We start from the raw sequence: 13,192 nt of genomic DNA, 5'->3' as shown, positions 1-13,192 counted from the left end.
CCTCCTTCCTTGATCCTGAGGCAAGAGAGGAGGAGCTTCAAATCCACACTAAACTCCCATGTGGCTGACATCTGGTGAGAACATCGGAAGAGTCCCGCAGCCGCGGGATCCGCCCCACAGGCCCCGCCTCCCGTCCTCACAGTGGCCAACCAGATGCCCATGATGGCAAACCCACAAGAGAGGTCCCCAGGCAAGAGTCCTCTTCTCCCCTCCTGGGGTTTCCAGCAAGAGAGGCTCAGAAGCACGGCTGCCTCCAGCTGGGAAGGCAGAGCAGAACCAGCCTGGCTAGAAGGGCCATCCATTTCCCTCCCCTCCATGAATGTCTCTCATCCTCTTTAAAGCCATCCTAGTTGATGGCTATCACCGCCTCCTGCACAGCAGCCAACTCCGAGGGGCCAAGGTCTGAAAAGCATTTGCCAATCATCCCCTCTGGGAATGACCATCCAAGTAGGACCAGTTCGGACAGCTGCTCCAGAAGGAGACAATGGTCAGTAGTATCAAAAGCCGGTGAGAGGTTGAGGGGAATTAACAGGGACATGTTTCCCTGTCTCTCCCTCTCTCTTGAGAGAAGTCATCATTGAGGGCCACCAAAGCAGTTTCTGTGCCAAAACTGGACCTGAACCCTGATTGAAATGGATGTAGAAAATCAGTTTTCTCCTAGAGCCCCTGGATGTGGTCCACAACCACCCGCTCCAGAACCTTGCCCAGGAAAGGGAGATGAGCAACCGGCCGGTAGTTAGTGTGGGAATGTTCAGGGATGCAGGAGAGGATATATTGTTTGATTATATCCTTTCCAACTTGTGTTAACAAGTTCCACAATTTAGCAGAGTAACACTCCCCTTTTTAAACTCACAGCAGATGCGTTTGCTCAGGCTCGCTTAAGCCTCTATAATAAGTTTCATTTGTAATGTCCCCTTTAGTCCCTCATAAAAGATAAGACACAACACAGTCTTCTGTAAAAGTATAAAAAGAATTTACTCACTCACATTCTGTTCACAATTGGATCCCAGAAGGCAGACTTAGCTTAGAAAAGTAATGCACACCTGGAAACTATCCCATAAGGAGACAGTTCCTTTGTCCTCTCTAGGCTGCAAGCCAAGAAGGCATCTTAGGCTAAGCAGATGTTGCTTCTTCGATGAAAGTAGTCAGAGAGAGAGAGGTGGCTGACCAGTCCTGCTCTTTGTTACCTGGGCAGGTGAGGTCATGCCCACCTCTAGTCACATGCAAACTGGGTGGGTGGGGATGCTTTGAGAGTGCAGGTGGAGGCCTTGAGATGGATGAAATGGCCCCAGCCCCACCAGATGCTTCATGGGACATGAAATATTTATTCCAGGTGAATCTCTTTCCACATTCCAAGCACTATTCGGGATTCTCCGTTGTATGAATTCTTTGGTGGAAAGTGAGATGAGACCTGCGACTGAAGCTCTTTCCACACTCTTGGCATTGAAACGGTTTCTCCCCAGTGTGAATTCTCTGATGTCGACGGACGTGTGTGCTTGTAGTGAACCTCTTCTTGCATTCCAAGCACTGATATGGTTTCTCCCCACTGTGAATTCTTTGATGGGAAGTGAGACTTGAGCTCCGACTGAAGCTCTTCCCACATTCCACACACTGATATGGTTTCTCCCCCGTATGAACCCTTTGATGGGAACGGAGATTGGCCCTCTGACTGAAGCTCTTCCCACACTCCAAGCACTGATATGGTTTCTCCCCCGTGTGAATTCTCTTGTGTTGATGCAAGTCTCTTCTTGTAGTAAAGAACTTCTCACATTCCAAGCACTGATATGGTTTCTCTCCTGTATGAGTTCTTTGATGGGAAGTGAGACTATCCTTCCTGAAGAAAGTCTTCCCACATGCCACACACTGGTGCGGTTTCTCTCCGCTATGAATACTCTGATGTCGACGGAAGTATTTGTTTGTAGGAAAACACTCCCCACATTCCAAGCACTGATAAGGTTTCTCCCCTGTATGAATTCTTTGATGGGATGTGAGACATGACCTCCGATTGAAGTTCTTCCCACATTCCAGACACTGAAATGGTTTCTCCCCTGTATGAATTATGTGATGGGAAGTGAGATGGTCGTTCCGCCTGAAGCTCTTCCCACACTCTAAGCACTGATATGGTTTCTCCCCACTGTGAATTCTCTTATGTTGTTGCAAGTCTCTTCTTGTAGTAAAGAACTTCTCACATTCCAGGCACTGAAATAGTTTCTCCCCTGTATGAATTCTTTGGTGGGAAGTGAAATGGGCTCTCCATCTATAGCTCTTTCCACACTCTTGGCATTTAAATGGTTTCTCCCCAGTGTGAATTCTCTGATGTTGATGAAATAATTTTTTTGTAGTAAAGCATTTTGTGCATTCCAAGCACTGAAATGGTTTCTCTCCTGTATGAATTCTGAGGTGAGAAGTGAGATTGTCCCTCCTGGAGAAGCTCTTTCCACATTCCACGCACTGGTATGGTTTCTCTCTGCTGTGAATAATCTGATGTCGACGGAAGTATTTGTTTGTAGGAAAACACTCCCCACATTCCAAGCACTTATATAGTTTCTCCCCTCTATGAATTCTTTCATGGGAAGAGAGATAGGACCTCCAACCGAAGCTCTTTCCACATTGCAAGCACTTATATGGTTTATCCCCTGTATGAATTATTTGATGAGAAGTGAGACTTCCCGTCTGACTGAAGCTCTTTCCACATTCCAAGCACTGATATGGTTTCTCCCCACTGTGAATTCTCTTATGTTTATGTAAGTTTCTTCTTGTAGTAAAGAACTTCTCACATTGCAGGCACTGAAATGGTTTCTCCCCTGTATGAATTCTTTGATGGGAGCGGAGACTGTCCTTCCTGGAGAAGCTCTTCCCACATTCTAAACACTGAAAGGGTTTCTCCCCGCTGTGAATACTCTGATGTCGACGGAAGCATTTGCTTGTAGGAAAAGACTTCCCACACTTCAAGCACTTATATGGTTTCTCCCCGGAATGAATTCTTTGATGGTCTTTGAGATGTGAGCTGTGATTGAAGCTCTTTCCACATTGCAAACACTGAAAGGGTTTCTTCCCAATAGGATTTATTTGATGGGAAGTGGCATGGGAGCTCTGACTGAAGTTTTCACCATGTTCCAAATCTTGATATGGCTTCTCCACTGTGAGGATTTTGTCGTGTTGTCCCTTGTTCTTAATTTCTAATTCATCACCACCTGCAATGAAGAGAGGAACAGATCAGAGCCCAAGAAAGGCTCCCAGTTTTTGAATAATGCTCATGAGCATTTGTGATAAGGGAAGATCTGAAGGGAGTTAGATGGGAAGTCTTACTGCAGAGTTCACTGCCTTTGCTGACTGACTTTCACTGACATATTTATGGGAAATTCAGATTCAAAAAGCCTGTTCTTTTCAGGGGTGGAATTTCTTTGGCTCAATCATCGAACCAACTCTATCTGCAAGGTTAAATGTGAATTGGATTCTCTGTCTACCAATTACCTAGCGTCCAGGGGAGAAATAAAATACTGAGTAATGACAGAATTCTAAATGAGTTTGGAAAATAGATCAAAGAAGCTCAAAACTAACTATTGGTGATTTCAAAAGATTAAAATGAATATATAGTTCTGAGACTTTGCCTTTAACTTCAAAGCTACACTGTTGATAAATATCCTTTCTCCGTTTGTTTTTCCTATGCAGAACGGACTGAAAACCGACGGTAACTTTTTATAAGTGCAGGGAAGAGGAGACGGTCAAGGGAGGAGAACTAAATAATCGTAATTAGTAAATCATAGCAAAGATAACACGGAATGCCTTTTGATTTTTGATGTGCCATAACCAGCAGCTAAGAGATGAAATGTGCAGAATGGCTGGAGAGGTTTGAGAGAGACTGTAGATCAGAGATTGGACAGAATCTGTTGGGGGAAAAACCTGAGACAGCAATAGATGAAGAAAAGTCCACAGATTTACAAATGTAAATAGGGAAGAAAGAAAGAAAGAAGCTGTTCCTAAGCCAGAAGCTACAGTTAGAACTGGATATGGAACAACTGATTGTTTCAAAACAACCAGAAAGCCCATCCACATCCTGATCCTTGTGCAAAAAGGCAGAAGCGGAGGAGCAATATTAACAGAAGAAACAGTCCCCTCCATGCAAGGTGAGCTGTGGGGGTGTGAGAATCCCAGGTTTTCCCAGAGAAATATCTCCTGAATTACAAAACAGAGATTATGACCCAAGAGGAAACTTTACCCAGAGAGATCATGGTCCTCCAAGTCTCCTCCATGACTTCCTTATGCAGAGCTCTCTGGGCAGGATCCAGCAACGCCCACTCCTCAGCCGTGAAACGAACAGCGACATCTTCAAAAGAAACTGAGCTCTGAAAGAAAAAGATCCTTCTCTTAGGCAGCATAAAGATTATTTCCTGCACGTTGCTCTTTTGCTTCCTGCCTGGGCTGTTTTAATTGGATTGGTCTGCTGCACATCCTGATTATTGGTGCTTATTTTAATGAACTCCACGTTGTTTTATTCAGATCAATTTGTCTGTTTGCCAAATGGAAGAATCCCTCTCTCCTCTCCCTGTGTGTTGTTCTGGGATGGAAAGACTCCCCAGATGTCCCAAAGACAATTTATAATGAATAATACTAGTGACATTCAGGGTTAAGGTGAAGGGGTTACGCTTTATCCTCAGCACACAAACCTTCATTAATGGCATTTTCAGCCTTTGTTAAGGGCAGCTTTGATAGAAGGCAAGAGGGGATTCATTTGTCCCCAGAAATGCCCTGTCTCCCCCACCCGTCATCCTTCCTCCCCGCAAGGCTCCTTCCCCGCACCTGATCCGGTTCCTCAGCCGCTGCTTCCCCTCCACCAGGATGAAGAGATGGAGAAGGAGGTCTTGCCGGCATCCTTCTTTCACCTGCGAGAGACAAAGGGAAGTGGGGAGACAGGAGTGCAGGATGCTTCTCTCAGAGGTGCATTTGGGAGTTTGCCCCCATTTCATATTTAGTTATGCTAAAATATATCTCATCTCCTTTGGCCTCTTGGCCCCAAGTGTCATACCCAAAACACTGACAGAAACCACAGATTAGTTTCAGAATCAACAGTATGGAATCAAAAGAAGAAAACTTCCTTCCTCCTTACCCAGCGGCCTCTCTCTGGTGTCCAATGAAGTCCTCTCTGCCTCAGAGGAATCTGGTCCCGTTTCTGCCAACAGATCCTTTCCCTGAAATAGGAACAAGAATTTGTAATAGAGAATGTGGAGATGGGTTTGAAAAGGAATGGCTGGGACAAAAACTTGAGGGGTATCCAATGACATTCCCCCCAAAAAGGATGGGATTTAGGGATCTTCTCCCTCCTGTTGGAGCCCCTTGGGAGCATCCAGAGGACAGTCTCTCTCACCTGCTTCTTCTCCACCTGCTTCCTCTCCTCCGCCTGACTCAGGAGGAAACCTTCGGCCAGGGCCACTGCCTGGGAACTGGTCTCTGCTCCGCATTCCCTCACCCAGCTCTCCATCTCCGCTGGAAGGACAGCCAGGAACTGCTCCAAGATCACCAGGTCCAGCATCTCAGCTTTCGTGTGCCTTTCTGGCTTCATCCATTGATGGTCAAAGCGGTAGAGTTGGCTGCAAACCTCTCGGGGTCCTTCAGCCTCCTGGTGACAGGACTGTCCGAACGGCTGGCTCTGCGCCTCTGAGTGAAGGGTGTCCTCCTCTCCCAGGATCTTCTGCACAGAGATTTCCCAGAATCCCTCACTGCTCCCAATTTCCATAGAATGGCCTCTTCCTACTCCAGAGCCAGCTGAGTCTTCCTCATCCATCTTTTCTTTGACCAAGTTCTGTCTGTCTGATTTAGAGGTGCTGCTAAATACTGCAAAGCAAACACATTGCTTTTAGGAAACTGGTACACGGTCAGTGAGGAGGATTTAAAAAACCTTTTATTGAGGGTGAAAGAGGAGAGCGCAAAATATGGTCTGAAGCTCAACATCAAAAAAACGAAGATCATGGCCACTGGTCCCATCACCTCCTGGCAAATAGAAGGGGAGGAAATGGAGGCAGTGAGAGATTTTACTTTCTTGGGATCCATGATCACTGCAGATGGTGACAGCAGCCACGAAATTAAGAGACGCCTGCTTCTTGGGAGGAAAGCAATGACAAACCTAAACAGCATTTTAAAAAGTAGAGACATCACCTTGCCAACAAAGGTCCGTATAGTAAAAGCTATGGTTTTCCCAGTAGTGATGTATGGAAGTGAGAGCTGGACCATAAAGAAGGCTGATCGCCGAAGAATTGACGCTTTTGAATTATGGTGCTGGAGGAAACTCTTGAGAGTCCCATGGACTGCAAGAAGATCAAACGCATCCATTCTTAAGGAAATCAGCCCTGAGTGCTCACTGGAAGGACAGATCGTGAAGCTGAGGCTCCAATACTTTGGCCACCTCATGAGAAGAGAAGACTCACTGGAAAAGACCCTGATGTTGGGAAAGATGGAGGGCACAAGGAGAAGGGGACGACAGAGGATGAGATGGTTAGACAGTGTTCTCGAGGCTACAAACATGAACCTGACCAAACTGCGGGTGGCAGTGGAAGACAGGAGTGCCTGGCGTGCTCTGGTCCATGGGGTCACGAAGAGTCGGACACGACTGAACGACTAAACAACAACAACACACGGTCAGAAGAAGAAGGTCTCCTGAGCAAGTGTGGCTGAGTCTTGCTAGGAACCAGGGCTGGACTGCACCACACGCCAGACTCCGAGCTTTCTTGAAGAAGGAAAGGAAGAAGGAAGGAGAAGAAATCCTCTTGCCCTCCTGGAAGGAAAGTGGCCAGGCCAGAAGTGGAGGCAAATGAAGGGGTTTCTGTGAGATGAATCAGCCTGGTGGCTCCTGCCTCTCAGTGTTTTCAGCCCAGGAATGAAGTCAGAACAATGATTCCTTTGTTCCGAGTGTAATGTGGGCACTAGGCCAGAGTGGGGCTCCTCAAGAGTTGCTCTCCCTCCCACCCCCATTTCAGGGCACTCTCCGTTTCTGGTTCTGTCTCATTTTCTAGCACTCTGCATCTCCAACGTCCTCCAGGCACACTGCTAGGGTGGGATCCCTTTTCTGTGTTCTGAGGGCCAGATCCTGATCTGGCCAAGCCCCTGAGGATGAAATGGGTGAGGCCAAAGTTCATGTGGGACAAACCAATGGACAGCACTAAGAAGCAAGTGCAATATTGAGTTTTATTACTGAATTTTAATTAGCATTTTAATGTTGTCAACTGCTGTGGGGGCTTACGGTGAAGGGCGGGTAATGGATAATGATAATCATAACCATAATAATAATAATACTGTGATGTAGTTAAGCTCCCCACAGCCAGCGATGTCTGGGGCTTCTCCTGGATCCAACCTACTCACTGGGGGCTCCGGTGGCCTCAGTGACTGGCAGGATCCCTTTCCAGCTCTGAGAGAGAGGACCAGGCCAGGCTCCTCCACGCTCTGGACCCCATGAGGCCATGGCAGTGCCCTCTAGGCGGAGCTGCCCCAATGCAGCCGGCAGGACCCCTCTCTTGATTCCTTGTCTTTCTCTCTCCCCCCCCCTTTTCTCCAAGGAGCTCCAGGGGGCATCCATGCGGGGGGGGGGGCTCCTCACTGAAGCCCCACCCCCTTGAGAACACATCTAATTCCCCTCTCAAACAGCTGCTTGGGTGGCCGGTTCATTTCCTGGCCCAATTCAAGGGGCTCACATTTGGTACCCCAAATATCAGAACACCAGCAGGACTGGGGCGCAAGAGCCCCTCTCCCCCCCTGCGCTTCCTTCCAGCAACTGGACCCCCCCCCTGCATCCCGGGGACCCCCCTCTTCTCCCCAATGCAGAGACTCACCGGCTCCCCGGAGGCGCCATGGATGCAGCACGTGCAGAAGAGAGAGACAAAGGCCCCTCCTCCCTTTTAGGCAGGCGGGAGAGGGAGGGGCTTGGGCTCGGGAGTTTACCCCCCCCAACCCCACCGCCTTGACTTCCTCTCCCCTCTAGGAATCCAGATCAATCCCTTTTAACCCTTGGCAAGCCAGTTCCCCCTCTCTCCCTCTCCCTCCTGTGCCAGGGAGTTCCACAGGTGAACTTTGCCTTGCGTGTAATTTTATGTGTCCTGAATCTTCCAACATCCCGACTCCTTGGATGTCTTTGAGTTCCACTGTCAGGAGATGAAACTCTCCCTCCACTTTCTCTAGTCCAGGCTTGGCTTTTGAAAATTAGGTGGGGGGGGGCTCAGTAATTAGCTAATTGGGAACCACTGCTCTCTAAACTAAAGAGCCCCAAAGGCTGCAACCTTTCTTCATCGCAAAGTCCGCCTTGATCATTTTGGCAGCCCTTTCCTGACCCTTTTCCAACTCCTCCAACTTCCTTCATAAGGAGAGGCGACCCCCCCCCATGAGGTTACACCATAGATTGGTGACCAGGGGGGGCTGCAGGGCTCTGTCCGGGGCCTGTTTTGCTCCATCTGTCGCTCTTGGATGGAGGAATTGAGGGGATGCTCGTCCAGTTTGCAGATGACACCAAACTGGGAGGGAAGGCACAAAGGACAGAATCGGGATTCAGGATTACCATTTACAGATGAATTTCCATTGGGACAAAGGTCAGATTCTGCACTTAGGCAGGAAGAACCAGATGCACAAATATGGAACGGGGGACATAGCAGTGCATGTGAAAAAGATCGAGGGGTCTTGGTGGACCACGAGCTCCACCTGAGTTCACCGTGTGATGCATCTGGCGGGGGGAGGCGGCGGTTCTGGGGCGCCCAGTTCCGCGCTGCGGGGACTCAGGCCAGCCTCCCCCTCGGGCTCCGCCGCCCTCTCCCGCGGGCTTCCTCCCAGGAAGGCCCCTCCCGCCTGCCTTTCTTTCGCCCCCTTCTTCCCCACTGACCGGGACCCCCTCTTCCCTCCCGGCCTCCCTTCGCCTCGCCGGCGGCGGCAGCGGCTCCTGCCCGGGCGAAGGGAAAGGCGAGCAAGGTGCCTGCGCAGCGCGCGCCCGGAGGAGCAGGCAGGGCCGTAGCCGGGGGGCGGCGAGGCGGGCCCCTGCCAGGGGTGGGGGGCGCAAAATCGGCTAGAAATGTATCCACAAATATCTCTCTAAACAAAAGTATCCATTATTGCCGGAGCGGCTGGTCCAACTTCGAGGGGGGCGCGGCGGCAGCAGCAGCAGCATCAAAAGAGCCGCTGGGAGCCTGGCTGGACGGAAAGGCAACCGGAGGAGGATGCGGGAAGAGCGCGCCCCCCCCGGACACATGAAAATGGGTTTGTGCGGAGACGGAGGCTTCGCCAGAAAAGAAGCGGCTCTGGCCCGCAGAAGCCCACCGGTCCTGCCCCCTCGGCAGAGGACGTGTGTGGGAGGGAGGGAGGGAGGGAGGGGGCGCGCATGTGTGTGCCAAGTGGAGGGATGGCAGAGGGAGCCAGCCCAGCCCCGGGCTTCAGCCCTGGGGGTCATCTCCCGCATCTTGGGGTCCCTTTGAGTGCCCTGCGATTTATGACCCTCCCCCTCCCCGCACGGGGGAGAAGTTCTCTCCATCCAGACACACCGCCCCTCCTTCCTTGATCCTGAGGCAAGAGAGGAGGAGCTTCAAATCCACACGAAACTCCCATGTGGCTGACATCTGGTGAGAACATCGGAAGAGTCCCGCAGCCGCTGGATCCGCCCCACAGGCCCCGCCTCCCGTCCTCACAGTGGCCAACCAGATGCCCATGATGGCAAACCCACAAGAGAGGTCCCCAGACAAGAGTCCTCTTCTCCCCTCCTGGGGTTTCCAGCAAGAGAGGCTCAGAAGCACGGCTGCCTCCAGCTGGGAAGGCAGAGCAGAACCAGCCTGGCTAGAAGGGCCATCCATTTCCCTCCCCTCCATGAATGTCTCTCATCCTCTTTAAAGCCATCCTAGTTGATGGCTATCACCGCCTCCTGCACAGCAGCCAACTCCTAGGGGCCAAGGTCTGAAAAGCATTTGCCAAGCATCCCCTCTGGGAATGACCATCCAAGTAGGACCAGTTCGGACAGCTGCTCCAGAAGGAGACAATGGTCAGTAGTATCAAAAGCCGGTGAGAGGTTGAGGGGAATTAACAGGGACATGTTCCCCTGTCTCTCCCTCTCTCTTGAGAGAAGTCATCATTCGGTGCCACCAAAGCAGTTTCTCTGCCAAAACTGGACCTGAACCCTGATTGAAATGGATGTAGAAAATCAGTTTCCTCCAAGAGCCCCTGGATCTGGTCCACAACCACCCGCTCCAGAACCTTGCCCAGGAAAGGGAGATGAGCAACCGGCCGGTAGTTAGTGTGGGAATGTTCAGGGATGCAGGAGAGGATATATTGTTTGATTATATCCTTTCCAACTTGTGTTAACAAGTTCCACAATTTAGCAGAGTAACATTCCCCTTTTTAAACTCACAGCAGATGCGTTTGCTCAGGCTCACTAAAGCCTCTTTAATAAGTTTCATTTGTAATGTCCCCTTTAGTCCCTCATAAAAGATAAGACACGACACAGTCTTCTGTAAAAGTATAAAAAGAATTTACTCACTCACATTCTGTTCACAATTGGATCCCAGAAGGCAGACTTGGCTTAGAAAAGTAATGCACACCTGGAAACCATCCCATAAGGAGACAGTTCCTTTGTCCTCTCTTGGCTGCAAGCCAAGAAGGCGTCTTAGGCTAAGCAGATGTTGCTTCTTCGATGAAAGTAGTCAGAGAGAGAGAGGTGGCTGACCAATCCTGCTCTTTGTTACCTGGGCAGGTGAGGTCATGGCCACCTCTAGTCACATGCAAACTGGGTGGGTGGGGATGCTTTGAGAGTGCAGGTGGAGGCCTTGAGATGGATGAAATGGCCCCAGCCCCACTAGATGCTTCATGGGATGTGAAATATTTATTCCGGGTGAATCTCTTTCCACATTCCAAGCACTATTCGGGATTCTCCCCTGTATGAATTCTTTGGTGGAAAGTGAGATGAGACCTGCGACTGAAGCTCTTTCCACACTCTTGGCATTGAAACGGTTTCTCCCCAGTGTGAATTCTCTGATGTCGACGGACGTGTGTGCTTGTAGTGAACCTCTTCTTGCATTCCAAGCACTGATATGGTTTCTCCCCACTGTGAATTCTTTGATGGGAAGTGAGACTTGAGCTCCGACTGAAGCTCTTCCCACATTCCACGCACTGATAGGGTTTCTCCCCTGTATGAACCCTTTGATGGGAACAGAGATTGGCCCTCTGACTGAAGCTCTTCCCACACTCCAAGCACTGATATGGTTTCTCCCCAGTGTGAATTCTCTTGTGTTGATGCAAGTCTCTTCTTGTAGTAAAGAACTTCTCACATTCCAAGCACTGATATGGTTTCTCTCCTGTATGAGTTCTTTGATGGGAAGTAAGACTATCCTTCCTGAAGAAAGCCTTCCCACATTCCACACACTGGTGCGGTTTCTCTCCGCTGTGAATACTCTGATGTCGACGGAAGTATTTGTTTGTAGGAAAACACTCCCCACATTCCAAGCACTGATAAGGTTTCTCCCCTGTATGAATTCTTTGATGGGAAGTGAGACATGACCTCCGATTGAAGTTCTTCCCACATTCCAGACACTGAAATGGTTTCTCCCCTGTATGAATTATGTGATGGGAAGTGAGATGGTCGTTCCGCCTGAAGCTCTTCCCACACTCTAAGCACTGATATGGTTTCTCCCCACTGTGAATTCTCTTATGTTGTTGCAAGTCTCTTCTTGTAGTAAAGAACTTCTCACATTCCAGGCACTGAAATAGTTTCTCCCCTGTATGAATTCTTTGGTGGGAAGTGAAATGGGATCTCCATCTATAGCTCTTTCCACACTCTTGGCATTTAAATGGTTTCTCCCCAGTGTGAATTCTCTGATGTTGATGAAATAATTTTTTTGTCGTAAAGCATTTTGTGCATTCCAAGCACTGAAATGGTTTCTCTCCTGTATGAATTCTGAGGTGAGAAGTGAGATTGTCCCTCCTGGAGAAGCTCTTTCCACATTCCACGCACTGGAATGGTTTCTCTCTGCTGTGAATAATCTGATGTCGACGGAAGTATTTGTTCGTAGGAAAAGACTCCTCACATTCCAAGCACTTATATAGTTTCTCCCCTCTATGAATTCTTTCGTGGGAAGAGAGATAGGACCTCTGACCGAAGCTCTTTCCACATTGCAAGCACTGATATGGTTTATCCCCTGTATGAATTATTTGATGAGAAGTGAGACTTCCCGTCTGACTGAAGCTCTTTCCACATTCCAAGCACTGATATGGTTTCTCCCCACTGTGAATTCTCTTATGTTTATGTAAGTTTCTTCTTGTAGTAAAGAACTTCTCACATTGCAGGCACTGAAATGGTTTCTCCCCTGTATGAATTCTTTGATGGGAGCGGAGACTGTCCTTCCTGGAGAAGCTCTTTCCACATTCCACACACTGAAAGGGTTTCTCTCCGCTGTGAATACTCTGATGTCGACGGAAGCATTTGCTTGTAGGAAAAGACTTCCCACACTTCAAGCACTTATATGGTTTCTCCCCGGAATGAATTCTTTGATGGTCTTTGAGATGTGAGCTGTGATTGAAGCTCTTTCCACATTGCAAACACTGAAAGGGTTTCTTCCCAATAGGATTTATTTGATGGGAAGTGGCATGGGAGCTCTGACTGAAGTTTTCACCATGTTCCAAATCTTGATATGGCTTCTCCACTGTGTGGATTTTGTCCTGTTGTCCCTTGTTCTTAATTTCTAATTCATCACCACCTGCAACAAAGAGAGGAACAGATCAGAGCCTAAGAAAGGCTCCCAGTTTTTGAATAATGCTCATGAACATTTGTGATAAGGGAAGATCTGAAGGGAGTTAGATGGGAAGTCTTACTGCAGAGTTCACTGCCTTTGCTGACTGACTTTCACTGACATATTTATGGGAAATTCAGATTCAAAAAGCCTGTTCTTTTCAGGGGTGGAATTTCTTTGGCTCAATCATCGAACCAACTCTATCTGCAAGGTTAAATGTGAATTGGATTCTCTGTCTACCAATTACCTAGCGTCCAGGGGAGAAATAAAATACTGAGTAATGACAGAATTCTAAATGAGTTTGGAAAATAGATCAAAGAAGCTCAAAACTAACTATTGGTGATTTCAAAAGATTAAAATGAATATATAGTTCTGAGACTTTGCCTTTAACTTCAAAGCTACACTGTTGATAAATATCCTTTCTCCGTTTGTTTTTCCTATGCAGAACGGAC

The 13,192-nt window shown here is 48.7% G+C and overlaps 2 protein-coding genes across 3 annotated transcripts in view; both read right to left on the bottom strand.

Annotated features, from left to right (window-relative positions):
* Nucleotides 1-951: 951 nt before the first annotated feature.
* Nucleotides 952-8,250, bottom strand: LOC310662890 (uncharacterized protein). Of its 2 annotated transcripts, none has more exons than XM_083410199.1 (6): nt 7,821-8,250; nt 5,366-5,832; nt 5,108-5,189; nt 4,801-4,883; nt 4,220-4,346; nt 952-3,194 (listed from the first exon to the last, which is right to left on the bottom strand). In XM_083410199.1, exons 2-6 carry the CDS (start codon nt 5,780-5,782, stop codon nt 1,360-1,362), a joined length of 2,544 nt encoding a protein of 847 aa, XP_083266325.1. In that variant the 5' UTR covers nt 5,783-5,832; nt 7,821-8,250; the 3' UTR covers nt 952-1,359. The 2 variants fall into 2 exon arrangements, with proteins under 2 accessions (XP_083266325.1, XP_083266326.1); XM_083410200.1 differs by having other exon boundaries at nt 5,381-5,832.
* A 2,557-nt stretch (nt 8,251-10,807) lies between these two features.
* Nucleotides 10,808-13,192, bottom strand: part of LOC310662889 (uncharacterized protein) — a 30,280-nt gene continuing 27,895 nt past the window's right edge. Inside the window, exon 6 of the mRNA XM_083410198.1 lies at nt 10,808-12,707. Coding sequence (XP_083266324.1) covers nt 10,873-12,707 — 1,835 coding nt within the window. The 3' untranslated portion in view covers nt 10,808-10,872. The remainder of the gene's footprint in view (nt 12,708-13,192) is intronic.

This window comes from Podarcis tiliguerta, assembly GCF_965153285.1.
Source record: "Podarcis tiliguerta genome assembly, chromosome: 13".
NCBI lineage: Eukaryota > Metazoa > Chordata > Lepidosauria > Squamata > Lacertidae > Podarcis > Podarcis tiliguerta.
This window is presented reverse-complemented; position numbering and strand designations above follow the sequence as displayed.

Excerpts from the sequence above, each read along its gene's own strand:
- LOC310662890 (XM_083410199.1), bottom strand. The coding sequence starts at position 5,782 with ATGGATGAGGAAGACTCAGCTGGCTCTGGAGTAGGAAGAGGCCATTCT. Across the intron at positions 5,190-5,365 it reads AGCAGGTGGAGAAGAAGCAG|GGAAAGGATCTGTTGGCAGA; the intron begins GTGAGAGAGACT and ends TTCCTATTTCAG. Across the intron at positions 4,347-4,800 it reads CGGCTGAGGAACCGGATCAG|AGCTCAGTTTCTTTTGAAGA; the intron begins GTGCGGGGAAGG and ends TTTTTCTTTCAG.